At 32.3% G+C, this 16089-nt stretch overlaps 2 protein-coding genes and 1 long non-coding RNA gene across 6 annotated transcripts; all 3 read left to right on the forward strand.

Annotated features, from left to right (window-relative positions):
* Positions 1-1265: 1265 nt before the first annotated feature.
* LOC133176611 (threonine-rich protein-like) lies at positions 1266-5650 on the forward strand. Its single transcript, XM_061311721.1, has 6 exons — positions 1266-1272; positions 1386-1544; positions 2656-2729; positions 4470-4541; positions 4739-4922; positions 5631-5650. Exons 1-6 carry the CDS (start codon positions 1266-1268, stop codon positions 5648-5650), a joined length of 516 nt encoding a protein of 171 aa, XP_061167705.1.
* Positions 5651-7736: 2086 nt separating this feature from the next.
* Positions 7737-14841, forward strand: LOC133176593 (uncharacterized). The gene is made up of 9 exons (XM_061311707.1): positions 7737-7767; positions 7991-8137; positions 12139-12218; positions 12320-12391; positions 12627-12750; positions 12870-13010; positions 13162-13235; positions 14278-14349; positions 14569-14841. The coding sequence occupies exons 1-9, from the start codon at positions 7737-7739 to the stop codon at positions 14839-14841; spliced, it is 1014 nt and encodes a 337-aa protein (XP_061167691.1).
* Positions 9245-11444, forward strand: LOC133176595 (uncharacterized). 4 transcript variants are annotated; one of them, XR_009719494.1, is made up of 3 exons: positions 9245-9479; positions 9556-9819; positions 11044-11444. It is a non-coding gene; the product is annotated as an uncharacterized LOC133176595 (long non-coding RNA). The 4 variants fall into 4 exon arrangements; XR_009719495.1 differs by having other exon boundaries at positions 9578-9819; XR_009719492.1 differs by having other exon boundaries at positions 9245-9475.
* Positions 14842-16089: the final 1248 nt, after the last annotated feature.

The raw sequence follows: 16089 nt of genomic DNA on the forward strand, positions 1-16089 counted from the left end.
ATTTCTATCAATGAATAATCTAATACCCCCTGCTCTTTTATATACATGTATGAGGATTAGGATTTAATAGCAAAATTTATTTATAACTCTACCCTACCCCAGGCCAATAATAAGCAGAAATTTTATTTCCTGTCGTATGGATTCTTAAATCCTTTATCATTATTAGAGATTTATAAGTGCAGGTATGGATCAAAGGATTTGAATCAATTAGCTAAATGAAATAAAAGATTAAGGAATTGAAAAGTAACCGAACATTTGTCATTAAGAGAGGGGTGTCATAATTTCCTAGTACTATAGTTAATGAAATTGAAAAGTAAAATATATATAAAAAATAAATATGTTGTTATCTAATGTATCATTCGATTGATTGATTGTTGTTTAACATCACATTCGAGAATTTTTTACTCATATAGAGACGTCACCATGTACCCATGAAGGGCTTCAAGTTTAGACCTAGGCCCTTGGGAAGGAAAATCACTACTTATGTTTTACATCTTAGGTTTGACGCGGCGCGGCAAACGAGAATCGAACCCGGGCCTCCCATAACGAAGCGAAGGCCCTACCACTAGGTTATCTGTTATATCATTCGATAACGTATTCTTAACTAACATTTAAGTATGTCACTTGTGATATGAGTTATTTTAGATAACTACTCATATAGCATGTCTCAAAATCGCAAAGAAAATTGGGGGTCAGTGCACATCTTGCTGAGCAACGATACATTTGACTTATTTGCACTTAAATTGTAACTTTAAGGTTAATCACTCTAACCTTTATCATATTTCACCAAATGTTATCATGCTAGGATATGAAGTGTATAATGTAAGGCTGAATGCTGTCATTTTTTTTTAGAAGTGTATCTCAGTGACTTCCTTCACAAACAATTTTGAAGTTGTTTACAAGCTGGGATGTGCTCCAGCATCGGTAAGCATGCACCATGATTGGTATTTATAATTATATACTCAAGATAAAACACATTCATACGTACTTTGACAGTTTAGTTATGGGTGGAGAAGGAAGAAATTTATACAGGCCTCTTTCATGGAAATGGCTTATTCAAATGTACTTAATGTTTTTTAAAGGTTTGCACTGGACATCGATGTTGTACAACCGATCTTTGTAACAATCATTCCCCGGCAAGACGTAATCCTATTCGAACCCCATCATGTAAGATTACTAATATTTTATTTCCAGTAATTAATGTCGGTTAACAAGTCATGGTTGAAACAAAATCTACATATTAATAAACATAAACACAACAAACAATGAAAGGTTTAAGAAAAAGGATATCAATGTAAATTCATAAGTATTTTCCAAAGGTAATCATTTCAGAATTCGCTTTGTAGAATCTTTTTTATAAAAATGTATTTTTCTTTTACCTTTAGCCAGTTCTGTCAGGTCAGTAGAGCAGAGACAGACTCTTTCACCTCAGTGTTCAGATGTTGATGAACTAGGATGCACGATTCTGTTCACCACCAATATCAACATGTGTCAGGAGGATTGTATAGCTAACGTCATCTGTCCTAAGCTCTGTGGAAAATGCAGTATGTGATCTCATATTTGTCTTTCTAACATATGTATGATATATGAAGATTATGGACAGTAACCGCGCTCAAAAGTCTATTGAAACAATTCAAAGTGTGGGCAGAGCGAACACAGACCTTTAAAACATCAGAAGTGGGATCAGGTGCCATGGAGAAGAAACTGGCCACACCCATCGTATGCTATTTCTCATGACTGGGTAAACAGAGAGATCAATCCGGAGTCAATTCAGTATGAATAAATGGCCTAACAATTAAACAACACATATTACGTACCAAATTGTCTCTTATTCTACTTTATCTTTCAAATTTCATACATGTATTTCCTTTATTGATTATAATGTTGTTGTATATCTGAATTGTACGGAACAGTTTATGTACTCGTTTTTACTGTTTTTGTTTTTTGTTTGTTTGTTTGGGCTTTTTTTTGTTTTTTTTTTTTTTGTTTTTTCTGTTTTTTTTTTTTTTTTTGTTTTTGTTTGTTTGTTTGTTTGTTTTTTTTTGGGGGGGGGGGTGTTTTGTTTTGTTTTTTTTTGTTTTGTTTTTTTTTAAAGAAAAAAGTAAAATTTCTTCTTATGGTTGAAATCTGTGTTGCTTAAAGATTAAAAACAAGCGAAATATGATATACGTGTATGTTTGATTTAAAAATACGGACGACCAAGGAACATGCAGTGCAATCATGAATAATATAGTTGTTCTAAATAGTCTTTTACTTAAAAATGTAAGCAAGAGACTTTTGATATTCTAAAATAAAACTAATGACATGTATTCGATGCTCCCGAATTTTGCTTTAAGAAAAAATATTTATGAACCAAATAGACTATTTCCTAAATTAATTTGTGATCATTTTTAAAGAGCTAAAAATTATTCCTCGACATGATTGTTTTATCAGAAATATCAAATTTTAATATACAGCATGAAAATTCAAAATTTGTTCCATCTCCGATTTATAGAAATTTTTGCATTAGAAATATATTTTTATCAAGGGTCGCTGAAATATTTTAAAAAAAAAATTAGGTTTTGTTTTATTTTGTCTTTTTTTATTTAAAGATTTAAAATTAATTTAGATTCTTCTATCTGTAAAGCATAAACGTTTTTATTATAATTTTTCAAGCTACTTGTTATGAGTGTGATCACGTGATGTCAACGGAACGTTGTATGAACTCAACAGTGTGCAATGCTGGGGAGGTAAGGCTTATAAAAAATCTGCATAAATGTATGTTATATGTCTTATATTTTCATATAGTGTACTTGTAATTGAAGATAAAACAAAAATTTTTCAAGAAGAAAAAATGGAGGAAAAAACGGAAAGAAGAGGGTAATTCACCTTTAATATAAAGCATTAAAGTCCGACTTCATTTCACAAAAAAACACAATGTCAGTAATTAAACTGTTTCTTTCAATAAAATGCATTTGATTTTCAAAGTAAATAATAAAAGTCAAACTGTAAGAAAGTAAAAATATAAATATAATTTTATGTCATATAAATTCAAGGCAATGATATTAAAACATTTTAAAAGTGTAAAAAAAAAAAAAAAAGTAACATTCAACATATTCAAGGTTTATGAAAAAAAAACATTCAAAATGAATTTCATAAAGAAAGGAATCCAGAATATTAAATTATTCCAAAAGTGAAAAACTAATAGCTTAAATTAAATAGAGAGTTATGGTTCTATTTATTGAACCAAAACTTTATTAGGTCTTATGGTTCTGTATCTGTCTCTATTTGATAGCCTCATCTATATCCGAGAAAAGAAAACTTATGGGGAAGAAGGACCTTGAGCTGAAAAAATACTTGTCATTCATTTTTTTTCATATTTGGTATATTTCTAATTAAGTTATATCATTAGGTATAGATTTTATCTTAGAGATATTGATTGACAAATACTATGCCCTTCACTATCTAAGTGGAGTTTTAATTCTCCATGTTTCCGGGCTCATTACTCTGTCCATTATGGGTTTTTTTTAAGCTTATATAAAAAATAGTGGACATGTATCCTTTAAAAATATTTCATAGTATGCATGGAGTTTAAAATTCGAAAAAGCAAGTTTCTTCTATCACACTGCATCTGGATAGGGCAAATTACGTACCTTTTAGGACAACTTAAACAACAGAAAACGTAATTTACAAAATATACTATCATTCAATGTTTTTAAATTTACATTGAAATGCAAGTCCTTCAAATTATTGATTAACTGTAAAAATTTCGAATGGTGAAGCTGACCTCAATTTTGCACAGGACATCGTTAAAGAGGACATAAGCATTACAAAAATGTATCATGTTTACATTTCTCGAGTACGGGGAAAAACCAACTATGACGTCACATGTAAGATAAATAAGCGAAATAAGATATACCTACATAAGATTTCTGTCATCAGCCATGCAAAAATAATTTTTGTTTTCCTCGTTTCTCAAAATATTTCATCATATACTGATTATGACCTGTTTTACATAATAATACCGCCCCTGTATTCACCGAGTATGATCTTGCTGTACTAAAGGATCGACGTCACCGACTTTTTAGACGCACAGTTTAGGGAAACAGAGGAGTGGATCAACTTTTTTCATGATTTGTTAATGTTTACAAGAATGTTAAAACTTTTTCACTTTTTTTTTTATATAAGATGGTAATTAAAATAAAACAAATTGTCAAAAAATTATACAAGAACTGATGCTTTACACGTTTTGCACTTATATGGGCGGAGACTATGACGTAGTTAAACAGAGTCATGTGACCATGTGTTCTTCATCCCCTTAAAGGCACAGAGTGAGCATTCTCTCACCAGAGGGCGTTACAAGTAAAGCTTGAATAACGCCCTCTGGTGAGAGAATGACAAGGTAGTAGTAACACGCTGCAGTTTTTACGATTTCTGAGGATTTGTGATATATAAATAGTAACATAATTAGTGAAGATAAGTACTTGTAGGTATGTTTCACTTTGGAGACCCTGAACTTTGACTTACAACACGGTTATCGCCTGGGATGTGTTCATCAACAGGTAACAACAAAAAATGTTCTAAAGTTGTAAAGCGGAATTATCATTTACCTGGACAGGTAAAAATCATATGCATATTTTTTTTAAAAAAAAAAAAAAAAAAATGTTTTTGATGTTATCTACATGTATGCAGTCAGAATAATTTCATCCTCTGCAATATTTTTTGTGCCTAAGAAGTAGAATAACATTTTTTTTTAAAGGTCTGTGATCAAATGAAAACCCAGGCAACAAATGTATTTGGACGACGTTCTGGAAATATTGAGGTGTCGCTAACTGGTGGATGTTGCCATGGTGATTTATGTAATCATCATAACATACATCAGACAACCACTCAACTTCCCAGCACCACCAGAACAACTATGGCTACCACTACAACTCAAAAAGGTAAATCGTCGCCCACGTGGCGCAGGGGTTAGAGCGTCTGTTCTAGAGTTGCGAAGTAAGGAGTTGATCCTTACATCGCGGGTTCGAATCCACTGCGGGACATGGAGACCAGTTCTTAGGATGAGACTGTATAAACCGAGCTCGCAGTAGGTGTTGGCACAAAAAAGATCCCTCATTGCTTAATGGCCCTAAATGCCGAGCATAGATTAAAATTTGCAGCCCTCCACCGGTAAGTGGTGGCGTCTCCATATGAGTGAAACAATACTCGAGAGGGACGTTAAACAGAAAACAATCAAAGAGGTAAATCAAAACGGAAAACTTTAAAGATAGTTATACACCTATTTCAATACTAGTGTTTTGGTTTTAATTTTTATCTTTAAAATTATCGAGATATTAAATATACAAATCAGTCTTAGTGCACTAACATTTGTAGTATGTTTTGTTACAAATGTAAGTTTCAGAAAATATGTATAATATGTATTCATTTACCACTGATGAAAGAAATCTTATTAAATCAGATGAGTTGAGAATATTCACAAGTTCTGTTTTATACTCTGTAAAAAAGATTCTGAGTTTATTTCATAGATTAACTCTTTACAAATGGCAAAGATGTGGGGGTTTTTTTCGGTTTATTTGAAGATTAAGTGCATCATTAAAGTATTTTTTTCATATAAATTTTCTTTGAATGTGTACATTTATATTTTCCAGAAGCAGGAAAGCGCATCTAAAATTGACATTTAATTGCTTCTTTGCAAACAAGAGCGTTATATAACTAGATGTCGATGTATTGCATTTGTACCATGAAGGTACAGTGTATGCTTTACAAAAATCCTCTACCTCTAGCAACTTATGCAGTGATTGAGATATAACAATTAGTTTCCTTTTTCAGTGTGCAACATAGTCCACGGATGTCCCTTTTCTCCAGATATGACTAAAAACAACAAATGCTATTTGGTAGGACAAACACAGATGATTCAAAGAGATGCGCAAGTAAGTCCATGCCTGAATTTCAGGCACCGTGCAACATAAGTTGAAAATAAGAAGCGCCTATGCATAAAAAGTCGTTGCGTGCAATGCGTTTATTTGACACTCTTTTAAACACACCCTTATATTATAAGCATTTCTTTAAAAAAAAATACTTCTACAATTTTTGTCTGATTTGACTTAGATTACAGAAAGGATCATAATTTTGCCTGTTGAATTTCAACTTGAATGGTAGTGGTTAATATCACTGAAACAGAATACATGTATATTGTTAAATTCAAATTAAGAGTAGAAGATAAAATATGCTGATGTAATATATATGTATATCCAATATTATTTAGCTCAACAATTTAAAATTCCGACAAACACTTTGCAAGTTCTATGGTCGATTCAATGACCTTGACAGCAAAAATAATCTGTCATTAAGTTGAATGCTGACTGAGGTTTTGCATCTTAATTGTTAGGTCATTATTCAGACACTGAATTATCTACTGATTTTTCCGTTTTTTTCCTGACCATGACAAGGAGCACACGGCGGGTGTGACCGGTCGACAGGGGATGCTTACTCCTCTATGGCACCTGATCCCACCTCTGATGTTTATAAGGTCCGCATTTGCTCTGCTCCTGATTTGTATTGTTTCAATGGATGTTTGAGCGTGATAACTGTTCGTTATCTTCATAATTTTTTGACTTTTGAGAAATAAAAGTTGACAATACAAATAAAAGCACGCCCAGGTTGTTGCAATATCAAACAGTACAGTTTTGTTTTATTTAAGCAATTTGTTTTTAAAATGATCTTAAAATACATATCTGATTCAGATTGAATCTACCTCAATAACTTATTTTACTCTACAGGAATACTGCAAATCTAGATGTGCTCACCTAGCAGAATTCGCTAATGATGAACACGAAATGCATAATGTCATCTCAAACATTTTTCGTACGTTTTTGCATGTTACTTTCAAGAAAATTTCTCTAAACAGATCTCTAAACAAAGTATTATATGAAAGGTAAATCTTTTTTATGCATGTACTGACACCTTAATTTAACAATTTTATTTTGATAGGCCATACCTCATATTCTCATTTCTATCATGGCGATAGAACGGCTCAGTTTTATGTGGGTGCTATTAATCCGGTCCACACGAATTTTGTTTGGGAGTCTTCGAGGGTCCCTGTACCAACAGCAATGTTCGACAATGCTGCCAGCATCTCATCATATCACTGTGCAATCTTTGATTACCACTCGGAATTGAGAGCTGTTTCTTGCTCAACATTGGCATATCCCATTTGTCAAGCCGACAAACAATAACCAAAAAATAAAATATTTTCAAGTTAATATGATTTCATTCTTGTTTGTATTATCTATTTCTTTAAAATAAAATATCCGTATGAGTGGCAAATTCTCGAAAATTTACCCGTTTCTTGAATAAGAATTAAATTCCCTATCAAACGTTGGCTATGTATAAATGGATGCAGTCATCTAAACCGTAAACCAACCATGGTTACCCAGTGGAGGGCACTGCGTTGGATTCCTCATCTCACCACCCGATTTCCGCGTGTTGAAATTTAATTGCAAATAACCAGTGATTGATAATTGCTTGTACATGTCATCCTATGCACTTGCATGAAAATGAAATTTCATTTGCATCTTTGCGGAGATAATGTACAAGTTGCATTTGGAGAAGAATTGTTTTATATTTTAAAATGGCATGAATTTCGAGAGAGTAGTGGTATTTAAGAAACATGGTACTAAAAATTATCTCATGTTGTGATATGAGGCTGTTCATTACAAATGACGCCCTTATCTCGTCGATCCTTGACGATTAAAATGGATACAATATGGCCAGTCATTTCACATGGTAAATATTAAACTTTATAATGACTACCCTTGCCAGTTTAGAAATTTAAAATTTGAATTTTGAAATTTTGAAATATTAAAAGAAATATCTAATGTTTTAACTCATAATTCATTTTAAGTAAACACAACGCTTTTGTTGTTCACCGCTATCTTTCAGGTATCGCGCGTCACTGTCTGTTTGAATATTGAAATATTTCATTAGCTTGAATCTTTCATAGTTTCAGTCTTACTTATTCCCTTCATGGTAGTAATTATCTATGGATGTGATGACGTAAACAATTTTGCATGTAGTCGTCTGCTGGCAGCCAAACCTGACATGTGTAATGACACGTGTTATGCCTCTGCCTGTAAACGTACATGTGGAATGTGTGGTGAGTGTTTAATATCAGTTCACACTTGTATATACATATTACGCGTATTGATTGATGTGATTATAATGTCCATAGAATGATAATGAGTTATAATCTATAACTTTTATTATTATTTTTTTTTATTTTGTTTCAAATAAAAGTTGTAAGAAACTATTATAAGAGGTTTATGAATTTCAATTCTACAAATATTTACAAAACATTAAATGTTTTAGAAACACTACATGTTTCTTACAAAATTTTCACTTTGAAGGAACAATAGGCCTATCGGGACTGCTTTTAATTCTTTTTTTTTCTTTGTTAAATAAAAGTGTTTGAATTTGTGCCAGGGATTTGTAAACAATTGATTATCAAGATTTTGGGGGAAAAAAATTCTCAATGTAAGCTAGTATATGCATAGAAATTTAAATGTTTTAGTATTGTCATTCATGTATTATTTTATTCCTAAATGACCTACATACAGGTAATCTGTATATCAAATATTCATGTATATTTATATCTGTATATCTTTCAAACATTCTCTACATATATGTAGTACACCACATTTGAACTATGTAAGGTGTATCATACATGAAGTTAATCAAAAAATAAATTTTAAAAGAGCTCTAAAATATTTTTTATTTCCTTTTATTTTTAGAATAATTTGTTTTCTTTCCTGTAATTAAGAAATAAGGTATCATTTTTAAACATCTATCGGGATATAAATACGGGTTGGTTACGAGATCAAATTCCATAAAGCCCGAAGGGCTTTATGGTAAATTTGATCTCGTACCAACCCGTATTTATAGCCCGATAGATGTTTAAAAATGATACCTTATTACTTATATTTACATTTGTGATCGATAACTATTGCTGAATTCTGTTTGCAACACGTTTCCATACATTTCACATTGACCTACATAACGCTTCGTTCAAAATGACGTAAACACAAAACAAAGTTCCATCAAATGTAAAACTGTTTAATTATAATAAAGCTCGAGGGCAAAGGTGTCAACAAAGAAATATAAATAAATTAAGAGTTTATAACTAAAAAAATCATTTTTATGTCTCAATCGGTAGTTTTTTGAAAAACTGTTGAAAACGTATTGCGAATGGGGTGCGCAGTGTTACAGTTGTTATGCGCCCTTTCACTTTTGAAAATTGAAGACGCAGTTGTTGAAGACTGACTTTGAAAGATATTCCGTGGACATTACTGAGTTAACAGAAGACTGAGGTGGAGGAACTTGAAGAACAGGGCTGCAGTCGACAGGTGTAGGCAATTCATTCATTGATAGAACACAAGACGCAGATGAATCTCCTGAAAGAACTGACATCGCAGAGGATGTAGAAGTGGAAGTACAGGTGGGTAAGGGACAATTGTCACTGGGATTTGTGATTGTTGACAAACATGAGCTCACCAAACGCTTCTGCTGATTCGATAGATTTCTGTTATATGTTTTCAAGGACGCCTCGCTTCGATGTCCCGACATAAACATGATTTGGCGTGCTTGGAAACCGGCATCACTCATGGCTGTGATGGCTGTGGCACGGAGGCAGTGTGGTGTGTAGGTCCTCATGCATTTTGACGATTTACATATATCGGCCATGAATCCTGTGAATGACCTTTTTGCTAAAGGTTTATCAGTGTACCACACTTCTTGCAGACCTGGAAGAGAGAGAGCATCCTTAAAGCATGAATTAAAGAGGTGAGTAGCATTTTTATCTGTTTTGCTCATCAGAAGCTGAAGCATCTTTATTGGACACAAATCATTCCCTGGTATCTCATAAATTCTTTTGTCCGAAGGGGCTTCATGACATCCAATGCCACCCTGGAAATTTTTTTGTTGCGTTTCATGTCTAAGTGTGGCATATTGTAGGCCATTTTCATCCTTTTGGAACATAAATGAGTCCCTGCGTAACTGATGGTGAAATTCTAAACCACGGGAAATGAAATGAATGGAAAGGTTGTACCACACACATTGTCGCAGAACAATAGGAGAAGATGGTGCACATTTGAAATAGGAGGAGATTCTCTGTAAATCCTCTGTATGGATTACTTCTTTGTGGTTTGTGGCCCTTGAAGCCCCCGTTTTTGTCATACATTTTAACATCCCATCAAGGGTGTGATTGGCAGCTTTAAATTCTTTGTCTCTTACGACATCAATCGACCTACTCAAATCCTGCAGATGCCTGTTTACTGCAGATCTGAGACTTTTCAAGGAGTTTTTGTGGTAAGTTTCTGCTTGTATTTCAGTAAGTTCTACAGACCGTTTTTTCGATTCTTTGGGCTTTGCCTCACAATAAAACTTTCTTAATCTGTTAGCTAGGAATTCTGCAGTGACTGTCAAGAAGTCAAGATGTTCACCAAAGGCTTCCAAGTGCCAATCTAAAAATTAATTGGAAATATTTCTTGCAGTGTTTGAATTTTTTATTTTATCAGTGTTTTATTTATTTACTTTTTTAACAATTTTCCTCAAGTTTTTGCATGTCATTTGATTCAAATTTTATTAATATTTTGAGAAATTTTTAATGCAGTTTGCATTGTTATTGGATACACGTATTTCATACAAGTTATTTGTTGTGCACTTGTTGTGCATATTGGTCGACTCTAGGTATAGTATTTTACACGTGTGTCTTTGTTGGTGGTGAGTGTGTCTGTTCATTGTACATATAGATAATATACAATAGAACATGTACTTGCCTCTCTTACAAGGACATATCATAATCATCATGGATCAACTTTTCTTTGTTGTAAACTTTTACTAAATGGTTATTGGTTTAACTATTATATTTCATATTTTACTCATGATTTTGTGCTCAATGTGATCAAATAAACAGCAAACCAGCTAAAATATTGACAATAATATGATTTGACTTGTGAAATGTACCTTGAAACAACTTGATTCCCCATTTTGTGTTTCTTTTTGTAGATACAGATTGCCTTGCATCCTGAAAGTTCTGCATTTCATTTTCGGAGATAGATTTGAATCTCTTTGCTGGTGGGGGTGTATGAACAGGCACACCAGGACATGGCATACCCTCCATATCTGATACTTTCAGCTCTTTCTCCATTTCATTAGTTTCCTCAACACTCAGAGGTGCCATAAAGGAAAGATCTAGTGATGCAAATATGTCATCGTCTAGCAGAAGGTACATTTCTGCGTCACCCATATCAAAGTTGCCAAATTCAGCCATTGTTTACATTAGAGTGACCTGGGGTCAGTGTAGCAGACGAAAATTAAGACATACATGAATAAGACATTGTTTTGCAGAAATGTTTTATTATTGATTGAGTCCACTGCTTGGAATACAAATAAAACGATAAATACAATTTGTGATGTTGGTTATATCTATTTTTAGACTTCTGCAATAAGCGGAAGCGATCGATAAATGTGTATTGCCTTAGTAAAAATAGTGCCGTTAACCTAGTTTTCATAAATATTCATACGCACATCCATGACCTCTGTTGACCCCGTATAGGTATTTATACAGTTATAGATACGTATTGCTCAGAGTAATGTTATATAAGGGAAAACATTTGCAAATGTAAATATGAACATATAATACCTTATATTAACGGAATATACATATATATATATATATATATATATATATATATATATATATATATATATATATATATATATATATATATATATATATATATATATATATATATATATATATATATATATATATATATAATCCAATAAAAAGTCTCAGTGGTCGGAATAAAATATTTAAAATAAAGAAGAAAAACACGAAAAACCTCAGTAAAGCTTTAGGCCTTTCATTCTATCTTCAGTAGCTTTACAAAATAATTTATTTATTTATTTTGTAAAGCTTCTGATGATAGAATGAAAGGCCTAAAGCTTTACTGAGGTTTTTCGTGTTTTTCTTCTTTATTTTAAGTATATATATATATTTTAGCAATAATTTGATATTTAGTGTTCTCTTCGGTTGGCTAAATCAAGGTATTGAACTCAAAAATTAAAATGTGTATAAAATTAACGTAATTATTGCAGCCTTAAAGTGTTACTCATGCACAGACATTGATTCTGCTGAGAGATGTAATTCAACAATAGAGTGTCCAGGAACTGATTACGTAAGATAAATAGCTTCACGAATAAAGATGTTCATTTTTTGCATCGTTTTGTAAATATATGCTCTGAAATTTTAATGTTAATGTTGATCATTTTGTTCCAGCAATGCATTACTGGGGTGTCCTTTACCAATGATTTTCGACAGGTCTTCAAATTAGGATGTGCTCCACTATCTGTATGTTTTATTTCTAAGTCACTGAATATACTTTTAAACATTTCATTTTTATCATATTGTACCCTAATGTTTACATATCATATATTATTATAGAAATATATAAACTTTTGTTTTAGAAACTTTCTATAAACAATCAGTAGAGTATATTTGTTTCCATGCTATTGCAATCACCCCCACTGTTTTGTTGCCATGTACAACTTTTAGATTTGTTGATATGGTTTCACTGTTCTGTCAGGTCTGTTCTCATTATGGTAAACGTTCAGTAAGTAAGAGAGCTGACGCTTCCTGTTGTTCGTCAGATCTGTGTAATCACAATGGACACATAAAAAGATCCCCAGATCCATCAGTTCTCATAAAAGGTATCCTTCTCTCATGACATGAAATAGTAAATAACCTATACAGTCTTGTTTCCTTTTTATTTAGATCTTGGTTACCATACAAATTAATGAATTATTAATCAGTTGTACTTATGTCTAAGATTCACGTAGAGAGACAGCGCCCTCTATGTGTGACGACACAGATGAGTTGGCTTGTACTTTACTGTTCACAACTAATCCTCACCTCTGCACAGACGACTGCTTTGCAGACGGAATATGTCCTAGACTTTGTGGAAGGTGTTGTAAGTCCTTTTTTAATTATTTTATATGATACTTTTTATATTGTTGTAAACGCCCTTAATCAAACAGGAAATTACATGCAGCAAATCTATACCAAATTCCGAATTATATAGTTATTAGTAATTAGTAGTGCTAGCATTTATTTTTTTTCAGCAGAGTGTTACACCTGTGATCATGTCAATGAGACTGAGCGATGTAATCAGACCCGTGTTTGTGACAAAGGAGAGGTAACTTTTATCTGTTTTAAATGAAATACATGTATGATATCTCTATCAGCTGGATGTAACATGATCTACTATTTTGTAACGAGATTCTTGCAAACTTTCATATTTATGTAATAGAGTTAGAAAAATGAAATCAAAAGGATTAATTCTAATTCAACGAGAAAAATATTATCGGGACAAAGATAACGTAAAATCACAAATTTTGGAAAGGTTTAATTTTCGTTGAGTTCGTGTAAAAGGATGCCCACAAATTCATGTCCTCCACGGAATGTTAAAAGCACTAGCTACAGTGAGATGTATATGTCTACCAAATAAATAAAATTACATCGAATCAGCCACGAAAATTTTACTTCACGAAAATAAATGTGTTTACATTAGTTTTCCATCACAATTATAATTCTTTTATATGAATGACAGAGAGAATGATAGAAAACGGAATAATTGTTTATTTTTTTCCTTTTTAGAGAGAAAAAAATCTCTAAATTCCGAATAGATATTCACAAACTGTCTCATTTGACAGAAATACTAGGAACACAGACGTATTTTCTTCTTTGCTAAAAGTATGGTTATTCTGAGTCTGATTAATTGCTATGATATTTGAAACCTCAGATTTTAAACAAAAAAATCATTCACAAAGTACAGGCTGGAGACATCAATGACCTTAGCGAATTACCCAATGTTTCAATGTAAGCATGAAAATAACGTGGTTTTGGTAAATAAATCTGCTTATGCTTAAATATAAGACAGGCTTGATGCGACACAAAAAATTAGCTGTTTATCAAATGTTACCTACTCGATGTTGGATATCATATTTGGTCATTCACATGCACTGTCTTTCGAAAATAAATATTCATGATATATTTGTTTACCAACATGCTTATTTTCTACCTCGAGCTCGATGTAAGTGCAAAAATTAATGAAAATTAAATTTAATGCTTTTAACACATTTAAACGAGGGCCAATGACATAGACTTTGTCATATCTGACTCCATCCATTCAGGGAATAAAATCATTAAAAAGCTTATTGAAAACGTTCATTTTTTAGGTTTGCTATACAGTAGAAACTCTTGATTTCAAACTTCAACATGGATACAGAATGGGCTGTCTACATCACAAGGTATATTCAAATGTTAAAATGTTTAATCTTGTCCCATGTTTTGACATTAGATACAAAATAAAATGAAATAATAAATAAAAGAAATGGAATTGTACTTTAATGTTGCACAGTATTTTTACTTTAATGTTGCACAGTATTAATTTTAGATAAAAATTACTCTGAGTAAAATACCGATTTTCAAAGTTTTGATTCCCCCCCCCCCCCCCCTGTCTTTTGAAGATATGCGACTCTCTCGAAACACAAGCAGGTTCTGTATTTGGTCGACGGTCTGAGAACATCGAACTGTCATTGACGGGCGGTTGTTGTCATGGTGATCTTTGCAATCATCATAAGCTAGTTCCCGTCTCCGCATCAACCACTGCAACAACAACAACAACAAAGGCTCCATGTCGAAACTTGGATCCTAGGTGTAACGACTTTAGTTTTGTATCCTCTGTCTGCTTAGATAAAAGCACAGCAAGATTATGTCCCCATGTTTGTGGACTTTGCTGAATCAAAATGATTCTTTATAAAATATTTACATTAATTGTGTTAGCCTTCTTTGGAGAAAACATAGGTAAAGTTCATATGGGTGATTTTGTACTAAATTCGAAAGGAATAGAATATTTATATATTATTTATATATATAGTGTCACGCTGATGACACATTGACATCTTCATGCAATGGTACTAATACTTTGAACGAAATACATGATTCCCCCCCCCCCCCACACACACACAAAATAAAACCCCCAAGAAAATAACACTGGGTGAGTATTCAATTCAAATAACCATATAATCACACGTGTTAAACATTATGAAAATATTCATGATCAAACGTTGTTCATCGATTTTTTCAGAAATTAATCCAAAGATAAACTATGATGATGATTTCATTATAACTTATTTCCTTTGTTTGTATAAGGTATCTTACAAATCACCCTATCAGTAGTTAGATTCGTGACTATTTGCGATCTTGGTAGTCTTATGTATAACATTATTTTTATTTCTATAATATATGTGCATGAAATAAATGGTAATAACGAACAGTATTCAAGCTCAAAAGTCCATTAAACAATACAAATTTTAGAGCAATGCGAACATATAAAGTTGAAAAATCGTAAGTGTTTATGTTATTGATTTTGGTAAAATTGTGTGACTTCAAATTTACCAAAAGTTCCTTCGAATTTTTAAGTATCCACACCTGATTTACACCACTTCTCGAATATATTGTTGCACAGTACTCCTGAAGTTTCTCCTTCACTACTGTTAATAGTTTAGTGAGGAGTAAAGAAAGAGGCTTGGTAGAACATTTACTGGAACCCGCTTTGTATCTTTGTAAGGATTTTTATGAAGTTTCGGAATCCAATATAAATATGGCTATTACCGTAATTCAAATTCATTTTGGTTGTTGGGAATATTAAAAATATCCGAAAATGACATATGATTTTGAAGAATTTCTGCATGAAACTATTGTGCTTCGGATGTAATCAAGATTGTAGCTAGTGAATGAGTTATTGTGTCCCCATGGTGCTATATGTTGACATTGCAATTTTTAAATTTTTTCTATCATTATTGTATGATATTATTCCTCAATATAGTTTTACCGTATCATATTGAATAAAATCACGATTTTTAAGAATTATGAAACACTGCATTGTATTTTTAATATTTCACTCTTAGTATCTTTCTTTAACTCTTCAAATATATCCTTATAAAAGTGGATTTTTTTTTCTTTCTATATTAATATTTCTTCACTCA

The sequence above is a fragment of the Saccostrea echinata genome, unplaced genomic scaffold, assembly GCF_033153115.1.
Source record: "Saccostrea echinata isolate AGI-Se365-2 ecotype Australia unplaced genomic scaffold, CSIRO_AGI_Sech_v1 ptg000077l, whole genome shotgun sequence".
Classification (NCBI taxonomy): Eukaryota; Metazoa; Mollusca; class Bivalvia; order Ostreida; family Ostreidae; genus Saccostrea; species Saccostrea echinata.